The sequence below is a fragment of the Eschrichtius robustus genome, chromosome 1 (assembly GCF_028021215.1).
Source record: "Eschrichtius robustus isolate mEscRob2 chromosome 1, mEscRob2.pri, whole genome shotgun sequence".
NCBI classification, from domain to species: Eukaryota; Metazoa; Chordata; class Mammalia; order Artiodactyla; family Eschrichtiidae; genus Eschrichtius; species Eschrichtius robustus.
The window spans coordinates 33,482,261-33,505,613 of NC_090824.1; the positions used below are offsets into that span (position 1 = coordinate 33,482,261).

Consider the following 23,353-nt stretch of genomic DNA (forward strand, 5'->3'; position numbering starts at 1 on the left):
AGTCTCAGGAGGCACAGTGACACAGAGTCTCAGCCCACCAAGAGCCCCCCACTCTCCCAGGTGTGTCCCTCTGGCCTTGACCACCCATTTAGCTAGGGATCCTGTGTGGGCATGCAGGGCCTCCCCTACAGGGCGGCAGAGTGGGTCCCTGGGTGATTCTGAGAGCCTGGATGACCTCCTTGGCTTGCCCTAATGCCTGTCCCCCATGTGCTCTGCCTCCGTTAGTGGGGCTTGAAATCTGTTTATAGGCACCAAAGCCTCTTAGTCCCTTCTGAGTCTCCTACTCTGTGCCTTTGCTCAGATCGTCTGTTGTACCCTGAATGGCCTTCCCCCACCCCATCCTAAAAACAGGCTACTCGATAAAGAAGGTCCTGGGAGCCAGGTCAAAAGACATCCATCTCTTCTCCTCTAAAAAAAACCACATTGTCATTGCAATTACTATTAGAAAAATAATTAATGCTCATGGAAAGGATTAACTATCTTCCAGAAGGGTAGAAAGTGAAACACAAAAGCTCCCTCACCTTTCTGAGGCCAAGACGCCCATCTCCAGAGATAACCATGGAAACACAGCAGTGGTGTCCCTTGTAGAACTAGTCTGTGTGCATCCAAGGCTAGACCCTCTTAGCATTCCCGTCTGTTGCCGGAGATCTCCAAGGGAAGGGGATCAAGAGATGAGAACACAGCCACGCCTAGAAAGAACCTGGGGTTAGAAGGGACCGAGGGAGGCAAAGGACGGTAAGAAGGATGCAGAGATGCCAACAGGGGAGAAGCAGCGTGGCAGGGGGAGCATCATGGATACCACGAGAGAAGACAGCGGGAGGTGCGTGGCAATGGTGGCAGGGGGCTCGAGAGGGCGAGAACCAAGAACAGAATCAGCAGGGATGATTGAGGGGGCCCTTCAGGAGCAGCAGGGATGGAAAACAAACCCCGGATGTAACAGTGTCTTCTCCGTGCTGGTCACTGTGCTTCCTGCATATTAACTCATTTTATCCTGAAGACAGTCCCCACTTGCAGATGGAAACAGACGGGCAGAGCGCTAAGTATTCCAAGGTCACACAGCTAGGTCGAGGCAGGGATGGGGATTTGAGCCTGGGAAACCAACGTGTGCTGAACACTACATCCAAGGCAGACCACAGCTGGTCTTTGAGTGGGACGTGAGGATGTGGGGCAGAGCGACGGGGCCTCCACCATGTTCAGAACTGTCCACACAGTGTCCATATTTACCACCTTCCAGAACACTGAGGGGGCTGAGAACGGAGAGGGGATGAGTCAAAAGGGGGAAATGAGAGGGTCCTGGAGCTCAGGCCCTGTTTGTCCTGGGATAGTGGGAGCCAGCAGAGGCCTCAGGGCGGGCAGGGCAGGCAGCTGCTCTGCTGGAAATCAGTGCCTCCCAGGGTGGTACCTTTCAGAAGCCCCCTTCAAAGCTCCATGCTGGCCCTGCTGGGTCCTTTCCCTCTCTCCCGCTTCCGCTTCCTGTCGCCACCCCCTCCCAGGCCGCCTCCTCCTACTGGGGAGATTATCTTAACAAGGTCCTTCACAGATCCCTGTGCCCTTGAGTGTGGGGGGCACGATGCCATGAGCAGTTTCTTCTTTGCGTTTTCTTCTTCTTTCATTTTTTTCATGCATTCATTCATTTATAAATTGAGATAACACTGATTTATAACATTATATAAGTTTCATGTGTACAACGTGCATTTCGTTTCCTGGCTGCTCTGACAGAGGCCAGCCAGCCTCCCTTGAAAGGGGTGCCTGTGGGGAACAGGAATTGGGGTCAGGGGTTGCATCCTATGCAGCAGGCCCAGCCCAATCCAGGCTGATCGGGGCATGGCTGGTGTGTTTAGGAACAGTGCAGATAGGGTTACCAGATAAAATAAAGAATGCCAAATACAACTGGGATTTCAGAAGACAAAGTATGATTTTTCAGCATAAGTATATCCCCAATATTTTATGGAACATACTTTTCAACTAAAAAAATCATTCACTGTTTATCTGAAATTCAAATTTCAATGGGTGTTTTCTATTTTCATTTGCTTAATCTGGCAATGCTACCCTGAAACACAAGCCCTCAGCCTGGCTCCAGGACTCAGTCAAAGAGAAGCCCAGGCCAGTGCCGTGCCTTTGATCTAGTGGACCTGCTTATGTCCTTGTGCTCCCGGAATAAAAGAAATGTCTGAGTTGCCTTGGTTCATTGTCTGAGAAGCTCAAGTGCCAAGTTAAGAGGCCCCTCCTCCGGCCCACTCTGGCAGGGGGACCATATCTCCATGGGTGGTAGCCAGAGTGAGGCATAGGGGGAGCTTGGCAGTTCGGAAGCAGCTGGAGAAAGATCTTGAAGCAGAAGACTAGGGGCTGCTTCCTTGTACGAGAGGCTCTGAAGTGACTTGCCTTCAGATCCTTGAATGTTTGAGGCGAGCGAGGCCAGGTGTACAAAGGGAAATTGGGGATGGTCTCGTTGGATAGAAGCTAAGCCTGCAACCCAGATCACTGAAGATCCCAATACTTCCCAGAGCTAGGTCTTGGGTAGGGTGACACACAAATCTATTAGCCATTCCTCCAGTGCACTCTCCTCTCCTCCTTTCTTTCATCACCCTTTGATCTGCCATGTGTTGGAAGGTACATGTGTTGGGTACAATGTCTAAATCCAGGCCACATTCCCTGAACTGCCTTCTGGATTTTGGTCCTGTGACCTACTCCTTCCATCTTGGCCTTGGAAGTTCATTATCAAGGACCTTTCCCTACAAATTGATATATTTTTCAAGGAGAGCTGTTATCAAAAGACATTCAAAACCTGGGGCTCAGATGTGATGCTCTGTTTGTTTTTAACTAATTGTGTAGTAGGTCATGTGTGAGGGGGACTGGTGGGTTCTGAAACCCCTATGAAGGCTGCCATGGCACACTCTCTATGGGGGGAACATTATTCATTTTTGCTTTCTTTGCTTTCGCTTCCATTAGCAAAGAGTTCCAACAGCTGTGGCCACATTTTGCTGCGTGGGCAGCAATGTGTCTGACAACGTGTCAGCGACACACAGACGCACGCCACCGCATCAGGAATGTCAGTGTGCTTTTTAGGAGTTTGCCTGATGGAAATGACCCACTGGGCCAGCTTGAAATCCCACAAAGCAGAAGACACACCCAACATTCCCTCAGCTTTGAACCTACCCCCGAGGACATGTCATTCATTCATTTATTAAATACTTATGGAGCACCCACTACGTGGAAGGCACTACTTGAAGTGTTGGGGATGTAGGTTTGGAGAAAATAGATAAAGTCCCTGCCCTTATTCTTGTGTGTGTGTGTGTGTGTGTGTGTGTGTGTGTGTGTTGAGGGGGAGACGATTAATAAACAAACACCATCTATCTGGTGACTATAGTGCTACAGGGATAAATACAGCAGGGAGGGGGACAGAGTGTTTGGGGGTGACGAGTTTGCTCTTTTCTACAGGGAGATGACAGAAGCCTTTTCTGATAAGGTGATATTTTGGAAACCTTAAGTGAGGAACTAGTGAAGATTTAGGGGATAAAGCATTCCAGGCAGAGGGACCAGCAAGGAGAAGGGTCCTGAGGTGGGATCATGCCCATTGTGTTGGAGGAAAAGCACAGAGGCTAGCATGCCAGGGCAGAGAGCAAAAGCTAGAGGAGCCCGGCAGGGGTGGGGGTGGGGGGGAGTAAGGCCCTATCAAGTGTCCTTGCAGGCCACTGGAAGCACACTGGTCTTCACTCTCAGTGAGGCTGGGAGCCCCCGGAACGCTTTGAGCAGAGATGTGACATGATCGGTTTATGTTTCAAAACAATCACTCTGGCTGCAGTGATGAGAACAGTTTGAAGGGAGGCACGGGAGGCTGGAAGCAGAGACCAGCACAAAGCTTTGGCCATAATCTGGGCAAGAGATGATGGTAGCTTTGACCAGTAAAGCAGCAATCGAGGTGGTCAGAGATGGTTGGATCCTGGGTTTATTTTGAAGGAATTGCCAACAGGATTTGCTGATGCCTTAGATGTGGGGTGTGAAATTCCCAGAGGAGGCAAGGAGGACTCTAAAACATTTGGCCTGGAAAATTGGAAGGATGGAGTTACCTTTTATAGATATGAGGAGACTGAAGGCGGAGCGTGTTGTGGGGATGATGAGAAGCCGGAGTTTGATTCTGGATATTTTAATCTGAACATGCCCGACAGCTATATCCCAGTGGAGATGTCAAGTAGGCAGTTAGCTATGCAATTCTCGAATCTAGGGGAGAGGTCCAGGCCAGAGATTCAATTCGGGAGCTGTCAGCAGATGGCTGTCGTACAAAGCTAGGAGACAACATGAGATCTTTTAGGGAGTGAATGAAGACAGAGAAGAAAAGAGGTCCGAGGGTGAAGCCCTGAGGTCCTTTTCTGCGGTACTGAAGAGCCACGCTCAGAATTCGGTGGCAAGTCAGGTCACCCACAGCAAAGGCTGGTTCTTTTTTGGGTACAGATTTTCTAAATCAGGAACAGGCTTGGGAGTGAGTGATGGCTCCAAATGGATTGCACACCTGTTCTATTGGACCTGGAGGAGGTGTTCAGGGAGATGGGCAGATCTTGGTGTCCCAGTGAGATTTAAGGTGTACACAGTGGGAGAGCCTGTGAGGGCATAAAAGCCAGGCTACACAGGTAGGAGATTTTGGGTGGAGATGATCGTGTGCTGGCGACAGGCTGTGGGGCCTTGTGAACCAGAGGTATAGGCCGAGCAATGTCTAATGAAGTAGATCCCAAGAAGCTGGCTATGCTTGGGTGGGTGGGTGCCGTAGGCAGGGGTCCAGGCAGATGAGAAAAGGCAGAGAGGAACCTTTCAATGTGGTGGCTCAGGGAGTGGACTCTGCAGTCAGGCTCACCCAGGCTCACCTTGGGCGAGTTACTGAGCCGTACTATCACCAAGGAGTTAGTTAGCACTGAGCCTGCAAATGACAATCAATAAAGGTAACTGTTAGGATTGTAATGATCATTCATGATCTTAGGATACTCTGTCTATATCCAGGCCTATCCAGATAACGACTGGAGGATAGATTTAAGAAAAAGCAAGGACAACACACAGTCCCTCTAAGACAAGAGTCCGGTTTCTAGAAATGGCTATACTGAAGGTAAAACAAGGAGGAGATTTATTTTTATGAAGTGGGGAGCAGCTCCCTTACTGAAAGAAATGCACCTTGGGAGAACCTGACTCTTGGCAAGGACACATTTTTGTCTTCAAGTGAGATAAGAAAGGGAGGAAGGGGACTTCCCTGGTAGTCCAGTGGTTAAGACTCCATGCTCCCAATGCAGGGGGGCCTGGGTTTGATCCCTGGTCAGGGAACTAGATCCCACATGCCGCAACTAAGACCCAGCACAGACAAATAAATAAATTAAAAAGAAAGGGAGGAAGGCAAGGAGACTCTCCAAAGCACAGAGCCGGATATGCAGGCACATGGGCTGACCTGGTCCCTGTGTTAGCGAAGAGGCTGATCTCAGCCGCAGGGGACCAGAGAGGGGCTGCCCAACACTCTCTTTAGAGGCGCACCCCAGGACGAGCCTCCCCTGTTTCATTTTGAGAGAAAATCTAAGCCTCGAGCAGGGAAGGAGTGGCTGATGGGCAGAAGGGCTAAGATTAGGTCCGGGTAGGCGGAAGCTGCAGAGTGGGATCTGGGCTGAGGTGTCAGGAAGGTGTGAAGAGTGGGAGGTAGGAACCCTGGCTCGTGGCCTGGGATTTAGAACCTAATGGCAATGACCAGCCTGGGATTCAAATTTTTTATTCTTTTTAAGTAAAAATCAGAGGAACAATGAGTAATATCACAAGAATAATAACTTTACATTTCACCGTGGAAACATTTAGACTAAAGGCGAGAGGATTCATCCTTGGTTATTCCTTTCTGAGGCCAGGCCTTCATCTTCAAAAATGATTAAAATCACAGACAAGGTCATGATAAGATCTTGGGATGAGGAGGGACCAGGGGATTTGCTTTAGTTATCCTGCAGAGGGGAGGCCAGTTCCTTGGGTTCCCGTGACCCTGGACGTGCTAAGCTAGCATTGCCCCCCTCTCTGCTGGTCCCGTGGGTCTCCTCTGGAGTTACAGGCATCATGGAGATCAGTTTGGTTCTCTGGCTTTTAGGTTAAAGGTCAAGGCCTGAAAAGACTTGGAACCAAACTGGAAATTCTGCTTCTCTCCCCATAACTCCCTGCCAGCTTTTAAGCCCCTTCTGTTTGTACACATCTTGGAGAGGGCATTGGTCTCTCCTGCTCTGACATAGGCTCTGGCTTCATAAGCTTTCTTTCCAGGGACTCTCAGCAAATCACAAGCAGAATGGCCCTGTTTATTCCTCTTTCATCCAGGCTGGTTTGTAAATAAGAAAAAATTAAACATTTTCTCTTGCTCTTGAAATGTCTGCATGCTGGGATCTGCTGTACTGAGGCAAGTGGTGAGCTCAGAAAAGAGCATGGATTCCGAATCAAGAGGCAGAGATCATCCAGCTCAGACCCATCGCTGACCCCTTGCTGACCTTACATCGTGCCCTTGTGCCAAATCAAAGTCCAAACCAGATCTTGCCTCCAATGCAGCCAATCCAACAATAGAGTTCAGAGGAGTACTACTGATCTACTTGTTAAGAGGCAAGTATGTCTCCTGCCCTCGAAGCTCTAAGCTCCAATACCAAGGCCTGGATTGTTCCCTGAGAGTGTTTCCCTGTGTCCCTCAGGGCTAGTCATGCCCGTTGCTTTAGTGTCTCTATCCCTAAAATAAGACTCATTCCTCATCACCAGGTGCCATGGGAAGGATGCCAAGACACTTGCCTTAAGACGAGGATTTTACGCTTATGCATCCTAAACCTTCCTGCAAACGTCTTAACATCTCATTCTCCAAAGCCTGGAGATCCACAAAGGATGAAACTGGCTGCCTGTTGGGCAAACAGCCCGGGCGCAGGGGTGGCTGCTGGTTTCTAGAAGTTTCTAGAATGGCCCTGGCAGTTGCTGAACCTTCCTCTTTGGGACAGTCCCAGCTCACCAAGGGTGTGTGGGGGGAAGTGGGGAGGGAGGTTATAGTGAAAGGGACAGAATCTGTGTTCTGGAATCTACCAGGCTGAGGGTGGGGATTCAACCGTCAATTTCAACTTACCAAACGGGGCCCAAGACCCCAAGAAGCACCCACTGAGCTCATTTCACTCCGAATCAGCTGGACCCCAAACTTTTATAGATTCTCAGCCTGGAATCTGGTGAACTCCAGGGAGCCAGGAGCAGAGGCTTGTTATATAAGCTTTGGAGTCAGACAGACCTAAGTTTGGATTCTGGCCCCACTATTCAGAAGCTACATGAACTTGGGCAAGTCATGCAACTCCTCAGACTCAATTCCTTCATTTTCCAATTGGAGATAAAAACCACATCCTCATAGGGTTGCTGACTCAGTAGTTCTGACCGAATACCCTTGGCCGAGCAGCTCCCAGTAAGGGAAGGCATCGAGACACCTTGCCTCAATGCCTGTCTCCAAGCAGACGCCCAGTAAATGCCATCGCTTCTTGTCTAGGCCCATATCCATGGCTTCCCATTAGAGAACTAGTCATTCTTGAGAAACTTTTTGAAAGTGAAGGTCTTTTTAGTTAAAGACTTATTAAGGCAATCAGAAAAACAAAGACACATTTTTCTTCCCTCGAACCTCACAGTGGATTTGGACGAGAAGACGTCACTCACCCGCCCCTGTCTCTTTTACCCGTTGGCCCGTTTCCCCAATCCCCCCACACCCAGCAGCCTGAGACAAAAAACCCCTGGCTCAATTGGCAGGCTTTCACCTCTCTCCAAGGAGCTCTGGAGAGGACTAATGAGGTTACCACAGGTGCTGCTATGCTACTAGCCATAAAAAAAATAAATAAAAATAAACTACTCTCTGTTGGAGAACAGTGATGGGGGACACAGGCTCAGAACCTGTTCCTGCGGGACTCTCAAACCACAGGGCCGTTTCAGTAACACATTCCTGTTTCCCGGCCTGGTACCCACTGACCGGGCTCTCATTAGGGCGGGCCTGCTGGATTCAACCCGGAGGCCCCGGCGCCGTGGCCTCACTCAGGCAGCCCTCTGGGTGCCACCTACACAGGCTGCTCAGGTACCAGGTGGGAGGACAGGGGCTGTCTTTGGGAAGAGACCAACAATGATTTTTCAATTTTATTATTTTAAATAATGTTCAGTAGGTGGGACAAGGTTCTGAGGGCTGAGAGCTAGACACACGTGGCCAGAGGTGGTATTGGTGAAGATGTAGCTGCTGGTCATCCCTGGCTTGTTGGAGTCAGGGCGAGGGTAGGGGAAAGAGCCCTGGATTCCCTTCAACACATGAGTGAGTACCCTGCCCCGCCTACCCACCCCTCCCGCAAACAAAAAACCCCAGCAGTCATTGAGAATGGAAAATTGATCCTAGCCCAAAAATACATGCCGCATGCTCTTGTTCGCCAGGTTTCGTGGCGGGAACTGAGCCCTGGAATGAAGCTAAATCTTCATCTGTGGGCTGAATGGAAGGCCTTCCACCTGCTGGCCCAGGAATGGGCAGAGGTTGGGACCTGGAATCTGGATAGTGGCTGGAGCCCCCTTGAACATCAGGGTCTTCAGGGGAGTCCTGGGGCTTCACCCGTTCATTCCACAAGTACATGCTGGAGCTTTGCTCCCAGTGGGAGAGACAGATAATAAACAACAGATACATATCTCATGTGCTATTTGGTGACAATTTCATGGAGAAAAATAAGCCAGGTAAGGGGGATAGGGAGTCTTTGGAGAGGGGTGCCAGCAAAGATAGGGTGTTTCTATTCCTTATGTAGACTGTTCCCTTGAGAATGGAATGGGCCAAGATACGGGGACCGGGGAGAGCAACCAGGGAGAAGGACAAGAAAGGACAAGGGCCCTGAGGCAGGCAGGAGCCTGGCTTCCTTGAGGAATAGCAAGGAGTCCAGTGTGGCTGGAGAGGAAGAGAGAGGGATGGGGAGAGGGCAGGAGGTGTGGGCAGAGAAGGAGGAGGGCTAGATCATGTGGGCCTGTAGGCCTCTCTGAGCCTCTGGCTTTTCCTGAGTAAGATGGGAGCCACTGGAAGGTTCTGAAACGAGGGGGGGACATGATCTCACGTACATGGATCACCCTGGTTGTTGGGAGTGGACGGTAAGCAGAGTAAAGTGGAAAGAGGGTGACTATAGCAGTAATCCAGGTGTGGGATGACGGCTCTCCACGCCCTGGGTTTGAATCCTGACTCCATCTCATATGACCTATATCACTTTGGGTAAGCTATTGATATTTAATCTCTCTGTGCTTCTGTCTCCTCACCTGTGAAATGGACTAGTACCCATTCTTCACAGGGCTCTTTCTAGGGTTGCTGTGAAGATTAAATGAGGTAACACATGCACAGTGCCTGGCATGCAGTAAGCGCTCCAACATCAGCCATTATTACGCTGCGGCTGCTGTTAGTGGAACACAGGCATTTTGGAGATGGGAAGTCAAGGTCTTCAGGGGCAAAGGGGTATCAAGGTTGAAGTCACGAACTGGAAGGTCAGTCATCGAAACCAGGACTCACTGGGAGGTCAGGACAAACAGTGAGTCAAGGATGAGTGGACAGCCCAGCTCCAGGGGCCACGTAACAGTCTGCAAGTGGGCAGTGGAGGGCATCCCAGGAGTTATCTGGGTGTCTAACTGGGATCACGAGCTCCAGGCAAGGAAACTGGGAAATAAGGAGTTGGGTTCCTGGTAGACCATAACGAAGGGGCTCTTCAAGACGTCCAACTGAGGAACTACCCAGCTGCAAGGACAGCTCAGGAGTAAGCTTCAGCTTCCAACAAGGTAGGAAGCAGAGCAGTTGCTGACACAGTCCGGCTTGCAAACTGTGAAGTCCTGGAGGCAGCTGGGCAGGGTTCATGAGGCAGGGCTGGGGCTGATGCATGGAAGACAGACTGAAAACCACTGCAGGATTGAGAGGCTCCAGGGGACCACTAGACACTTAGCGAAACCAACTAGCGTATTTGGATTAGAAATACTATCTCAAAAGGTTGACCAGATATTTTTAAATGGGTTACAAACATCTCTGCTTCTAAGCCAGAGGACACAGGACAGAAACCAAGGACTTGAGGTCAAATTTTTGTATGGAACTTGACCCAGCTATGCATCGGGGTCTGAGGGGGGTGTGTGGGCTAACAAACTCCTCCAGAATGGTATGCTGTCTCGTTCTTGGGATTGTGCTTTATAGAGTCATTCTGCCAGGCAATGAGATGAAATTGATGTTTGCTTCCCGTGTCTGCCCCCCTTCTTCCCCTTAGAGACTGCTCACTCTTGTTTTTCCTTTCCTCTAATAAATATGATTATCCAGCTCTTGGGTGAGGGTGGAGGCTGGGAGGTTGGAAGGAGAGTCTCAAAAAACAGCCAACTAACAACCAACCAACCAAACAACCGGTAACTTACCAATGAACAACCAGCCGACTAACCGATGGCAGAATAAAGGCCCCCTGGGGATGTCCGTGTCCTAATTCTTGGAACCTATGAATATGTTACCTTCCAAGGCAAAGGGGACTTAAGGTAATTAACTGGCTGGCCTTAAAATAAGATTATTGTCCTGGATTATCCAGGTGGGCCCAATGTAATGAGTGTCCTTAAAAATGGAAGAGGGAGGCAGAAGAGGAGGTCAGATCGATGAGATGTGAGAAACACTCAACCTTCCATTGCTGGCTTTGCAGATGGAGGAAGCAGCCAGGAGCCAAGGAATGTGGGCAGCCCCTAGAAGCTGGAAAAGGCAAGGAAACGGAGTTGCCCCTGGAGCCTCCAGAGAGGAACACCACCCTGACAATACCCTGATCTTAGCCCAGTGAGACCCATGTCAGACATCTGAGCTCCAGCATTGTAAGATAAAGAATTTGTATTGTTGAAGCCACTAAATTTGTGGCAATGTGTTATAGCAGCAATGGAAAACGAACACACTAACCATGCAAACTCTCTCTATTCCACACGGCCAAGCCCAGTGCTGCAGCGTGCGTGGCCCTCAGCCTGTTGCTCTAGCCTTAGTTCACGAGGTCCCCTGTCCTGTGCTCTAGCCAGTCAGGGAAGCTTACTGCTCTTGAACCGTCCCTGCCTTTCACCTCTACCAATGTTCGAGCTTCCTCCTGGAAGGGTCATTTTGTCTTACATTTGCACAGAGCTTTCAGCCTTACAAAGCACCTTGCATGACAGCTCCACGTCTGCAAAAGTTACCCTCTCACTAGATATAAAGCCTCTTTGAGGACAGGGTTCTGGACTTAAGTATTTATCTTGGCAACCCTCATAGGGAGAAGCTAAGCTGTGGTAAAAGTGGGCACAGGAGTGAAAACAAGAGGGTCAGAAGGAGGTCACAACGCGTTGCCAAGGGCACTGGCTCCACCTCCTGGCTTAGCCACAGGCCCCAGACTCAGACTCCCTGATGACAGGGCCATGCTTTTGCCCTTTTAAATGGAGTAGGGTGTTTGGTAAACAGTTGTTAGAAACATTTCTCTCAGTACCCTCCTCTGGTTTCTTTCAGGTCCTACCATGAACTCTGCCAGATGCCTTCACTCGAAGGACCTCCAGTTGAAGGACCCCTTGGAGAGAGTCTTTATTCTGGGCCCTCCTCTGATGTTGGGCTCCCCTGTAGGTCCTGCCCTGGGCTCTGCTCCAGGCAGGACAGCTCCTTGGCTACTCTCTGTTCCCACAGGTGGGTGCAGGGCAGGGCGCTGCAGGGCAGAGGGACCTGGGTGTGGGGAGCCCGGGGCCACCAGGGCAGGCTTGCTCTTCCCTCTTGTGGGCTCGGCCAGTCCTGTTACTCTGGGTCACTCTAGGTAAACAGGGGAAAGAAAACAATGTCTGTCAGCTACAAAACAAACCCATCAGGAAAGGAATGTTATTGCCAGTGTTGGCAAACAAAGAAGGTGAAAACCTGTCTTTAATATCAGGCCCCAGGTATGCCCCCTGGGCCCCGTGGCCCTTCTGTGAGCAGAGGCCTGGTGGCCCTTTAAAGAGAGCCCCTTTCTACTTGCCTCTCTTCCAGGGTTACTTGGCCTACTCCCTCAGCTCCTGGGTGACAGACTCGTGACTGCACAGCCAGCGGGGGGCAGAGGCTGCTGGGATCCAAGCTGCTGTTTAGCTGGGCTCCGTGGCAAACCCGGGAGCCCATGGCAGTGCGGGCTGCTGGCTGGCCCCTTTCAGCAGTGGCGTTCCCATCTCCAAGGAGGCAGCCACGTCAATACAGGACTTCAGCATCTTGCCCTCTGGGCGGGCAGAGGTGTCCCCTAGCAACTGGGGCTGTGATCTGCATATGACAGCACATTGCATCTATTCAGGACTTTCTTCCCCTTGCTTTCTTTGAAACGAGCTTGCCCTATATCCAAGTTCCCTGTGAGTCCCATACAATGAAAACAGCAGTTGACAGGTTCCCTGTAACTCGTGAAATCTGAGTGCATCCAAGGGGAGAAAGAGAGCGCTCATTACTGAAACACAAAACGAGCCCCTTTCAAGGCGAGGCTGGTTGGCCCTTCAGTTTGCTGCCGCTGACCCCGCTGCCCCTCTGAGCACAATAAGCGGAGGCAGGAGAGGGAGAGAGAGGTCTTTACTCCTTAAGTTCCCAACTGATCACCCTCCTAACCCCTCTGGGGCCTTCTTCGTCCAAACAATTCGGGTGACAGAGGTCAGGCCTCCAGCCATTCCTCCAGGGAGATCTTAGCTCTCCCTGTGGGGACTTTCCCAGGTGAAACAAAGACAAGCTCTAGAAGCCTCAAACCGACTCCTGTTGATGACGAAACAGCGGAAACAGAGAAAGGGGGAAATTAGAGGTGCCCATAATCACAACACTGTGCCGCAGTCCTTTCATCCAGCCAGGCGCCAACACCCTTTTCATACTCTGGGACCGGGCCATGCGCTGTGGAAGCCCAGTCCTGTCCAAGCTCCAACATGGCAGCCAATGACTGACCTCCTAGCACAGGGCTGGGGAAAGGAAGCCACGTAAGGGGCAGAAACTGCTCTATGTTTGCCCACATTGGTGTTTAGCAGACATTTAATATTCCCAAAAAATCAGAGGATGAGAAGGAGGAGGAAGAGAGGGCAGAGGAAGAAGAAAAGGAGGAAGAGAAAGAAGAAATTCATGAAGTAGGCCAAAACAGTGCAAGCTTTCAAAGAAAGCCTGTAGAGAACTGCAGCCCATTCCTGAGGCTATCCAGTGAGGGCTCTAGAAGACCCAACTCCACTGCTTGGATGGTACACCTTATTTTGCACAAAGCAACACGGGACAGTGTAAATGAAAAAAATACACTGGGGCTCTGGGGCTTATCCCACCCCGTCCTCAGAAGAGCAAGAGATGGCTAAGCAGGATAGGCCTCTATTCTTCATTCCTGATTCCAGAAGCAGTTACTGAGTCAGCACACTGTCCCATTGTGCCAATGACCTGGTATAAGTTTACTTGGGGAGCACAGGCAATCATTTAAACATTGTGCTTCCGATTTTGTCATTGGAAAATAAACTGTACCACTTGCAAGTCTCTAAATATGCCATCTGCTTTCATTTTTCTATCTTCCTGCTGGAGTGTCCTCCATCCACTCACCTACCTGACAAATTCCTGCTGATTCTTCAAGCTACATAGTTAGTGCTATATTCTTTATACACAGTCCTATCTTAGCGCTATTCACATTGTATTATGGTGATCTGTTTACTTGCTTTTCTGTCACGAGACTATAATTCCTTTGAGGGTAGGATCACCCTCCATCAATCATTATTGTTGGTGGTTAGCTATTTAATAATTACCTGAACAATTGGATCATGACTAGGATAATTGTTTCTTTTTCAGGTCCTAGATTGGGTTTTATTCAATCACCAAGGACTTGTGAACAGGGCTATGGCACTACATAACTCTAGGGACCCCGTTCACATGGAATGTAATGTGAATGGGGCCCCCAGAGCTATACAATATGGTGGCCCTGCTTATGGAACTCTTACCATAGGCCAGGCACAATGGGGGAATCCAAGTATTAGGAGCTTACAGTCTAGTTAGAGAGACAGAGCTAACATGGAAGGATGCAATAAGGGCATAGTCAAGGGTGGCCCTACCTGTGGGTGTGGCAGGAGTCCTGGGAAAGGAGAGGTCTGTGTGGACTACAGCCATGGGGAAGGGCTTTGTGAAGAAAGTAGAACTTGCATTATTCACGACGAAGAAAATAGGATTATAAGAAGACGGTATGCAGAGCACAGAGGATTTTTAGGGCAGCGAAACTGTTCTATATGAAACTATAATGGTTATAGTTAAACTATGTCTAACTATATACATATCATTATACGTTTGTCAAAACCCATAAAATGTTACAACACGAAGAGTGAACCCTAATGTAAACCACAGACTTCGGGTGATAATGATGTGTCAATGTAGGTTCATCGATTATACCAAATGCACCCACTCTGGTGGGGGATGCTGATAGTGGAGGAGACTGTGCATGTATGCAGACAGGGGTAAATAGGAAATCTCTGTACTTTCTGCTCAATTTTGCTGTGAATCTAAAACTGTCATTAAAAAACAATGTCCATTTAATTAAAAAAAATTTTTTTAAAGGTATGAGCCCATTTTCAAGCATATTGAAAAAAGAGCCAGAAAAACACATGCGGAAGACAACAAACAACATGGCCTGACCATAGATGGTGGAAGGGAGTGCGCATTAGAGAGTAATGAGAACTTAGGTTGGGTAGACTAGGTGGGTAGACAGATGATGAAGAATCTTGAAAGCCAAGCAGAGAAGTTGGGACTTGATTTTGGAGAACGCAAGAGGGCCATATAGGTTTTAGAGCTGAGAAGTGATGTACTGAAAATTATAGCTGTAGAAGCAGAGTTTGATGAGTATTAAGAGAGACTAGAACATTCTCCCAGTCATCAAGTTAGCAGGAGTTTCTCCCAGCTCAGTAGGTGTATGCTGTGATCTCATGACTATCTGTGAGCAGAGCTATGGAAGATCGGGCGGTTGATCTGAAGGCAGTGGGGAAGATCCTACAGTGCTCCTTGAGGAGGAATTTTCTAGAAATGGATCAAGATCACATTATGAGTGAAGTGTCTCACATAACATGTGAGACAGGGAGTGCTCAAGCTTGAAGGGCTGGCCTGGCTGTGCCGCTTTCTTGCTGTTTGAAATATGGCCTTGATGTTGCTTTCCTAGTGTCTAACAAGGATGATAAATAAGACAGTTCTGTGAACAATGGACCAAATTCACCTTCTTGTTTATTCTCTGGATTTTTAGTACAGAGTTTGAGAGATGAAGATGTGGTTTTCTTTACAAGTTGCACCTTGGGAACCAGTCAGTCATTCAACAAATAGTTATAGACTCTGAGGACAAAGCAGCAAAGAAAACAGACAAACTTCCTGCCCTCCCAGAGCTAACATTCTAGGAAGAAGCTATGTAAAGTTAGCTTCTCATCAGCTGTAGAGAAGGGTAGGTCCTAGAACTGCTTAAGCAGGAGAAGCCAGGAGAGACGGGTGACAAAAACCAGGGAAATGTGAGGGGTTGGTACCATGAGAAGGGAGCAAGCTTACCTTGTTCTGGAAAAGTAGTCCTCACGTTTTCCACCCCAACATGCCCAAGGGATGCAAACAGATGCACCTCCCTCAGCAAGAGTGGCTTGTGGCCACAGTGGTACCAGAAAAGGATGGGAGAGGTGAAACACCCCTGGAGAGAAGAGGTCCAGATACTCTCCCAGCTCCATCAGGATAACGGGATGGAGTGATACACGCACGGGAGCAGTTGCTTCCTCTGAGCATTCTCCGAAAGTAGCACCTTTTCAGCAAGATCTTAAAAAATAATATTGACATGAAGATGATAAGCCCATCATGAAAATACATTAGGGGGAAAGCACGAGTCAGTCTGCCTAATATGTAATCAAAATATTAATGATCAGGCATGAGATGTAGAGAAGAGCAGGGGTGGAGGGGGTGGGGGTCAGTCTTCTTTGTGTACCTGCTCTGCCTGGGATGGAGACCTGGCTATACTGCCACCCAGCTCTCAAGAATTATTATAAAACTGGGTCAATGGATCCAAGTCACAGAGTGGCAGATTCCACCCCAATATGAGAAAAAACTTCCCGAGGATAAAAACTTTCAAACAGTGGCTCAGACGTCAAAGTAGTGTACATCCCATCCTGGGAGAATTCAAACCCCAGGATGGTCATCTGTTAGAACAGGGATGTTGGACACCGTGGCCAGTCAGAGCCCTCCCACACTCACAATCTCAGATTCTGGTAAAGGAAAGCGGAGATCTGAAAGGTATGAGGAGGAGTCTGAGATCAGCCTCACTAGAACCCAGAGAAAAACCTTCAGCAACAATCGTAGGAGCCCAAAGGCTGGTTCTTAAAACTGAATGTTGACAGAGTTCATTTCCTGCCAGCTCTTCATCCCCCAAGGGCTTAGCAGTCATTCCTACTGCTGGGAGGCATTTTAAAGATGCCCAAAATGGAGAAGTGCGAAAGTCAAGGGAGAGACTTGCCCAGGATTAGAACATAGTGAGGTTTGCTCTCAAGGGGCTGTGTAGAAACTCAGAACAGAAGGGCCTGGCTCTGGCTTAGAGGCAGATCCCCGCTGCCCCCGGGCCCTCCTTGGCCTCCTCGGATGATTGAACAAATGGCTCTAAATCACCTAGGGCTAGAGGAAGCCTGGTCCTCACAGGAGGGCCTGAGATTGGCCCCTGATAAGGCAGCTCGTCCTGTCTGGCTCCCCGTCCGCACCCTCGCAGCTGGGCCTGCGGTGGACGCTGCCGAGTTCAAAGGCACTGCTTCCCTTGGAGTCACATCAAGGACTGAAATGAGAAAAGGGTCCTCTGACCTTCTCATAGTGAGGGATGGGACCACCTTTGTGTTTTGTGTGTGTGTGTGTGTGTGTGTGTGTGTGCGTGTGTGTGCTGGATTTTTCCTGTCACTATTGTGTTTTCACGCACTGGATGTAGAATATCTGAAAACAATCGTCGGAAACAGTCTTTCACCTAAGGCTAGAGCCTGGAGCCTGGCCCAGTGTGGGGAGAGGCTATGTTGCCCCAGTGGGACCCTGGCGACCCGTGTTAAGGAGGCTCGCTAGAGGGAACGGCTGGCCTTTCCCAGCCTCGGCCCCAAATACTGGTGCTCTGAGACTGCCTCCACCAACTAGGCCACGGGCTCTGATGGGAAGTACCTTCCACCCACCAGCATTCTCAACGGGAGAGGTTCACCTGAAGGCCAAACCTTATCCCCAGGCCCATAATCCACCTCCATCTCAAGGTTTACCACTTCAGCTTGAAGGCAACCTGAGAAGCAAGGCCATTCCAGGCCTGAAGTCTAGCCCTCTCCTGGGCTCTTGGGAAGGTGCCTTGTGGTCATGGCAAGCCATGTGGGGAGACGGTAGGATTTCCACCCATCTTGAGGTTAAGGCTGCTGGGTGCTGGTGGCGGGGAGCTGACGGACTCTGTGGCCGTAAGTAAGAGGTGAGGGGGCTCCTCCGACCCCAGCTCAACCTCAGGCCTGCGCCAGCCTCCTTCTCTGGGAAAGGGCAACAGGTCATACTCTCTCACACAGGCCTGCCCCATGCTGGGATGGATCGCCCAGCTCCAGAGGCCTCCCGTTAACAGAAAGCGCCACAGTAATGCTAACAGGGGCCGTCCAGGCCTCTGCGGTGTGACCTCTCCCGAAAGCAGCCAGGCTAAGCCGTGGGCCAACACCCACAGGCCGAAAAGGAGACCGGGAACACAGAGGAGGGAAAAAATGAGAAGCATGAAGATTTGTACTGAGGGATACTGGCCGGGTGAGGCCGTCTGCAGACTGTCTCAGCCATTCTCTGTCGGCCCTGAGGTTTGAAGGATCCAGAGAGGAAAAATCAGGCTCCAAACTGATTACGGCCCCAAAAGGCGCCCTCTTTTCTGCCCCAAACGCCAGGCAGAGCAAATGCTATTAATAACCCTGGCCACTCCCTGGTCCACTCAGGGTGTGCAGGCTGGAGCTCGCTCCTTGGACACAGCCAGCTGTTCCGAACAGGTTTGGGAAAGTGATCTTTGGCACAGAATGAAAAGGGTGTGTATGTGTGTGTGTGTGTTGGGGGGGGGGGCACCCAAGAGTCCTCTATCAGGGCCAATATTATTTTTAATTGCCGAGAATCAGCCTGTGGCTGTTCCTCAAGGCTGCAGAGCACAGGCTTGCCAGGGATCGGAAACAAGCTACAGAGGAGGTAAGAAAGCCGGTCCCAAGGACTGTTCATTACCGAGCTGTCGTGTCTTATGGAAAATCAGGTGACGCCTCAGAGTTTATACAATCCTCTCCCCACCACCTCTCCCTCTTTCATTCCCCCCCTAGAAAGGGAGCAGTGAATTTGAGCAATCTGGGAATTTTGGTTTCTGCCCTGCCCCTGAAGCATGACCGATGGCCCATTTTTCAAGCCAAATCTCACCCCTTGCAGGCAGCTGTCAGGAAACCACAGAAGGTGCTTGAAGGAGCACAAGAAATGGCTGGTTCTAATCTGGGGGAAAAAAATGAATTAACAAGGCAGCTACTTATGGAAGAATGTTTTCTTTTCTTCAGCCTCAGCCTGCGTGTTTTCACAACATGTGTACTCTGTTACCTTGTCACTTCCCTGTTTTCTTTGGGTAAATAACTGGGCTCTGGTCTTAGGGGGGAAAAAAGAAAGAAAGAAAAAAAGCCAGGTCGGGAGGTTCTCCGGAAAGGCCCGCCTGGCTGAGCTGGAGGGGAGAACGAGTGTGCTCTGGGGATCACACAGGCGCGACGCAGACCCAGCCCAGCCCATCCTGGATGGGGCTTTTCACTGAACTCTGCAAGTCACAGTGTGGAAGTCAGGGAAGGGAGGGAAGCCTGCTCCCTCAGCCATGGGGCTGGCAGGCCCCGAGGCTGGGGGAAATAAAGAACTCTTCTCCTTCGCCAAGTCAAACGGGAAGCCCTCTCTGAACTTAACACAGTCAACCAAGCACACTCTGGCTTTCCTCCCAGCCTCGCCTTCCCACCAGCCAGGGAGCCACCGGGGTGAGGGGGGTCGGCCCACGGGGCCCGGCTGTGAACCCTGCGGGACCCAGGGCCTTGCATGGGGCACAGAGGAGGGCCTTCCTCGGCAGCGACACACAGCTGGTGTCTGGATGTGGTGGCAACGGTCTCCATCTTGAAAATGCTCAGAGGATTTTGAGTCTCTCTAGCAGACACGTTGCTTTGTCCTTTTTCACTTTTCTGGCCCAGAGACACTCACCTTGGACTATCTGTGCCACATACCAGATGGGCACAAAACAGCATTGCTGTCCCAGGCAGGATACCTTTTAGACATGCGCTACTGATGAGGGTGCAGGGCGGGGGGATGGCTGGTTTGTGGTTACCTGGTTATCCTGACAAATTGAGATTTATTTATAAAGCTGTAGCGATTCTTAGATGCTCACAGCTGATCATTAGGACAAAGAGCCAATACTAACAGCACTCCCAATACTGCAAAAGGAGTTAGTTTACCATGCGGTGCAACACGTGTGCAGGGGGAAACTGAGGCAAAGCGTCCTCTGAGGCTGAGACCAGCACCAGAATTAGGCACAGAAGGATTAACTGGGTGCTGTCTGGGCCTCTGTGTTTGTGCATTTCCTTTCTGCATCTGCTCGGGAGCGAGCCTTTGATTCTAACCTTGAACTCCCTGTCTCACCTTGTAGATCACACAGCCTTCGTCAGGCAGAGGTTGGGTATTCAAACCCGGAGTTTTCGGTTGCAAAGTTCTGGCCCCCATCTGTTGAGTGCTTCCTTCAATATCACTGGGAGGGCGCACATGTCCCGCGAGGTGGGGTCACCTGGAGAGGAAGGGGGATGCCTTAGTAAGCGTTGCTTATTCCAAACTGGCACTTGCAGAGCGTCAAGGGCTTTCAGAGGGAGAGAAAGGGAAAACCGAAGGCTTTCTGGGAACAGGGGGACAAAGACATTCGTGGGCTATCCAGATCATTCATGTGGTCTTATCCTGCAAAAGGCAGCTTCGGAGATGTGCTGTGAGGCAGGGGGGCAGCTGTAAGAACAAAGGCCATAGTCCGTGTCCGTGGAGCCCTCGCTGCTCCCAGCACGGCTCAGTACGTTGTACATACTATCTCATTTAATCCTCTCAATAACCCTCGGAAGTGAGTACTGTTGTCCTCCTTTTCCAGAGGAGGAAACCAAGGCACAGAGACAGTACGTAGGCTGCTCAAGTTCATCCAGAGACCGGACAAGTGACCATCACCCAGACAGGGTGAGTCCAAAGCCAGTGTTTCTATTCTCCATGCTGGGCTGACTCTGGGGAGAAGCTGCAGGAGCTCCCTTCTCACAATATGGCATTTAGGAGCAGTTCCTTCATCTGGCGTGATGGCCTGTCCCACACCAGCACCCGCACTGGCAGCAGAAATGCAAGGTCTCTCGAGTCACTGGCCCCGTAGTGTTTCCACGCAGGGCCCCGCTGTGCTGGTCCCTGAGCAGTCACGCTTGGAGCTACCCTCCCTCCACGCAGCTCCCCAGGCCCCAGCCCATGCCCACCTGCTTTATATTTGTGCCTCAGCGTGTGCCCTCACACTTCCGCTCTTCCACCTTGTCACCTCCTCTAAGTGCCCTGGGCGGTGCTTGGCACAGTAGAGGTCCCACGTCAGCCAGCCTGACCAAGGATTAAGCCACATTTCTCCAAGGGTGGCCGTTGGACGACCGACACCCGAGTCCGCTAGGGTATCTGAAGAATGCAGAGTCCCAGGCTCTGCCAGAAACCTCAGTAAGAGTCTCAGCGGTGGGGCTGGAAATCTGCATTTTTAACAAGCTCCCCAAGGGATTCCGATGCTCCCTAAAGTTTGAGGCCCACCATTTAGGCTTTTTATAAATTAGGATGTGTTGAACACCAGCCAGACGTGAAACCAAGCAGTGTCACGCTGAGCTCTGCCTCTTGTCCTTCAGAGGCTGTGGAGCGGGCACCGTGCAAAGAGCTCGGAGTTTGCCTGGGTAGAGGCACGGGTGTGCTTGAATGGGGAGGGGAGGGTGAGAGGAAGTGAGGAGCAGTGGAGGGAGGTATAGGAGGCAATGTGGTAGCTCTGCCCGTCCAGCTGAAAGTCCTGGAGAGGCGACGGCCCTGGCAAAAAATCCCCCAGCAAAGGTTCCAAGCAGAATGGCTCCAGAACCCCATTTTAAAAGGCATTCCTGAATCTGGCCATTTCCTGCGGGATGATCCCAGCAAGCAGGATGGAGGGCAAATCAGGCCCTAGGGCTTTCAGAAGGGAAGTCAGGCAGCCTGTGAAGTAGAGAGAACAGGGTGGAGAGCAGGTAGGCCACCTGGGGCAGAGGAGAGGGTGTGAGGGTGAGAGCCTTCCAGGGCTGCTGAAGGTCACTTTCAAAGGCTTAGGAGAGAGGCAGCCCCTGAGAGACCCTGAGTCCCCAACTTATTAATGAAAGATAATCCCGGGCAGGCCACTGTGTCCAGAAAATGAGATTAAGCTTTTGGTCAGTCAGTTTGGAGTTTGAGAAAATGAAAAAAAAAAAAAAATCCTTTATAAAATTGGAAAAGGTTTACCTCAACTCACCAACAACTCCAAAACAACTGAACACAAAGTACTTTAAACTTGGCATGAGGTAGGACCTCCATGAAAATAATTTCTCAGCTCATTTGAAGGGAAAAATAGTGCTATTTTGGTGACCACCTATAATATCTGGGCATGCTCAGTAGAAGAAACTCAAGTGAAAATTTGACCGTCAGTTGGAAAAGTGGGACAAGGAAGAGATAGAGAAGGAGGTGACATGAATATGGGGAGGCTTTGGGTGCATGGAGGCCGACTTCTACTTCTGGAACTGTTTGTGCCTCTGTGGACTTGGATGAGCCACTTCACATCTCTGGGTCTGGGGAGCACGCAGATTAGCAGGGGAGAACGCAGCGCGGCCAGCGGAGCGGCTGCCTTGTAGCACTGGGGCCACCCGGGCAGACAGACGGCACTTCTGTCCACCCTGTGTGCTTGAGTCCTCTTCACAATCCAGCCTGGGCAAGCACAGACTTTTCCCACCATTTCTTCAGTGGGAAAAGCACAGGACACGGACTTAGAGCAGCTCTGCGGTCTTCTTCTTTAGGTTAATAAAATTAGGGCATTACTCAGAATTGCTCCTATGATTTGTATTTATATAGTGTCATATATTTATTTATTTACATTGTGTCATACAGCACATATACAAATCACATACCTGGCATTTGTATTTATATAATGTCTTACATAGAGTGTCATATATATTTATATAGTGTCATATATATGACAGTGTAAATACAAATCAAGGGTGTTCATATACATATTACAAATACCTATTACACTATAGGTATATATAGGTAAATACCTATATATATGGGTATTTGTACGTATATATATATATACACACACACATATACACACGCACACACATATATGTATAGGTATTTGTGTGTGTATATAAAACACTATATATAAAAATGAATCACATATACAGACAGACACACACACACACACACAGAGTCACTGTTTGTTACCTAAGGCTTCCCAATGAAACCACAGACAATAAACATTTGACTCTTATTGAGGGTTGACTTGTGTCCCCCAAAAGATATACTGAAGTCTTACTTAACCTGTGAATATGACCTTATTTGTAAATAGGATCTTTGCAGTGGTAACTAAGATGTAAGTTAAGATGAGCTCATACTAGAGTAGGGTGGACCCTTATTCCAACATGACTGGTGTCCTTATAAGGAGAGTAGAGACACAGAGACAGACATACACAGGAAGAAGACACAGACACACAGGGAAGATGGCCACATGGAGATGGAGACAGACACTGGAGTGATGGAACTACAAGGACTGCCAGCAACACCTGAAACTAGGAAGCAGCAGGGAAGGATCCTTCCCGAGAGCCTTCAGGGGAGCATGGCCTCACAGGCCCCTTAATTTCAGACTTCTGGCCTCCAGAACTGTGAGAGAATACATTTCTGTTGTTTTAAGCCGCCCAGTTAAGTACCAGTGTGTGGGACTTTGCTAGGGCCGACCTAGGAAACTAACAGGACTCCCGCTGCGCAGTGGAAGGGAAGCAAAGCCTCTGTGTTCATCAGGCTTTTACATCTGCTGAGCCCCGCCATTCTTGGCCCCTTTCTCTGGCACTCTCTCTCTCAGGGGAAGGGGTAGGGTGGAGATACTTAACTGTTTCCAACTGAAACCAACATCTGACAGGTTATGAAGGCCTCTCGCCCCCAACTTCTCCGTGGTGATGGCTGATGGCTAAGGGCACCTGGTCACCACCCTAAGCCCAAGCTTTGGTCACCTGGAAGTGGGGAGATGAGAGAGGACGACACCTCACAACCTTTCTCTCCCTGTCCCGCACCCTCCTGGCACCAGGATAGCTTTTTTGAGAGCTTTGAGCTCTCAAAGGGTGGTAGAAATTT

The 23,353-nt window shown here is 50.0% G+C and overlaps 1 protein-coding gene across 3 annotated transcripts in view; it reads right to left on the reverse strand.

Moving 5' to 3' along the window:
• Positions 1–11,706: 11,706 nt before the first annotated feature.
• The window catches only part of RAD51B (RAD51 paralog B), a 701,477-nt gene continuing 689,830 nt past the window's right edge, over positions 11,707–23,353 (reverse strand). Inside the window, exons 11-13 of one of the 3 annotated variants that reach the window (XR_011074042.1) lie at positions 19,610–19,751; positions 15,503–15,757; positions 11,707–11,776 (exon numbers count right to left, since the gene is read on the reverse strand). Coding sequence is in view for 1 of the 3 variants with exons in the window: in XM_068543727.1 (XP_068399828.1) it covers positions 19,651–19,751 (101 nt within the window). In the remaining 2 variants the exon portion in view is untranslated. Of the gene's footprint in view, positions 11,777–14,054; positions 14,102–15,408; positions 15,758–19,609; positions 19,752–23,353 lie in introns of those variants that run through there. The other 2 variants (XR_011074043.1, XM_068543727.1) reach the window with 2 other exon arrangements.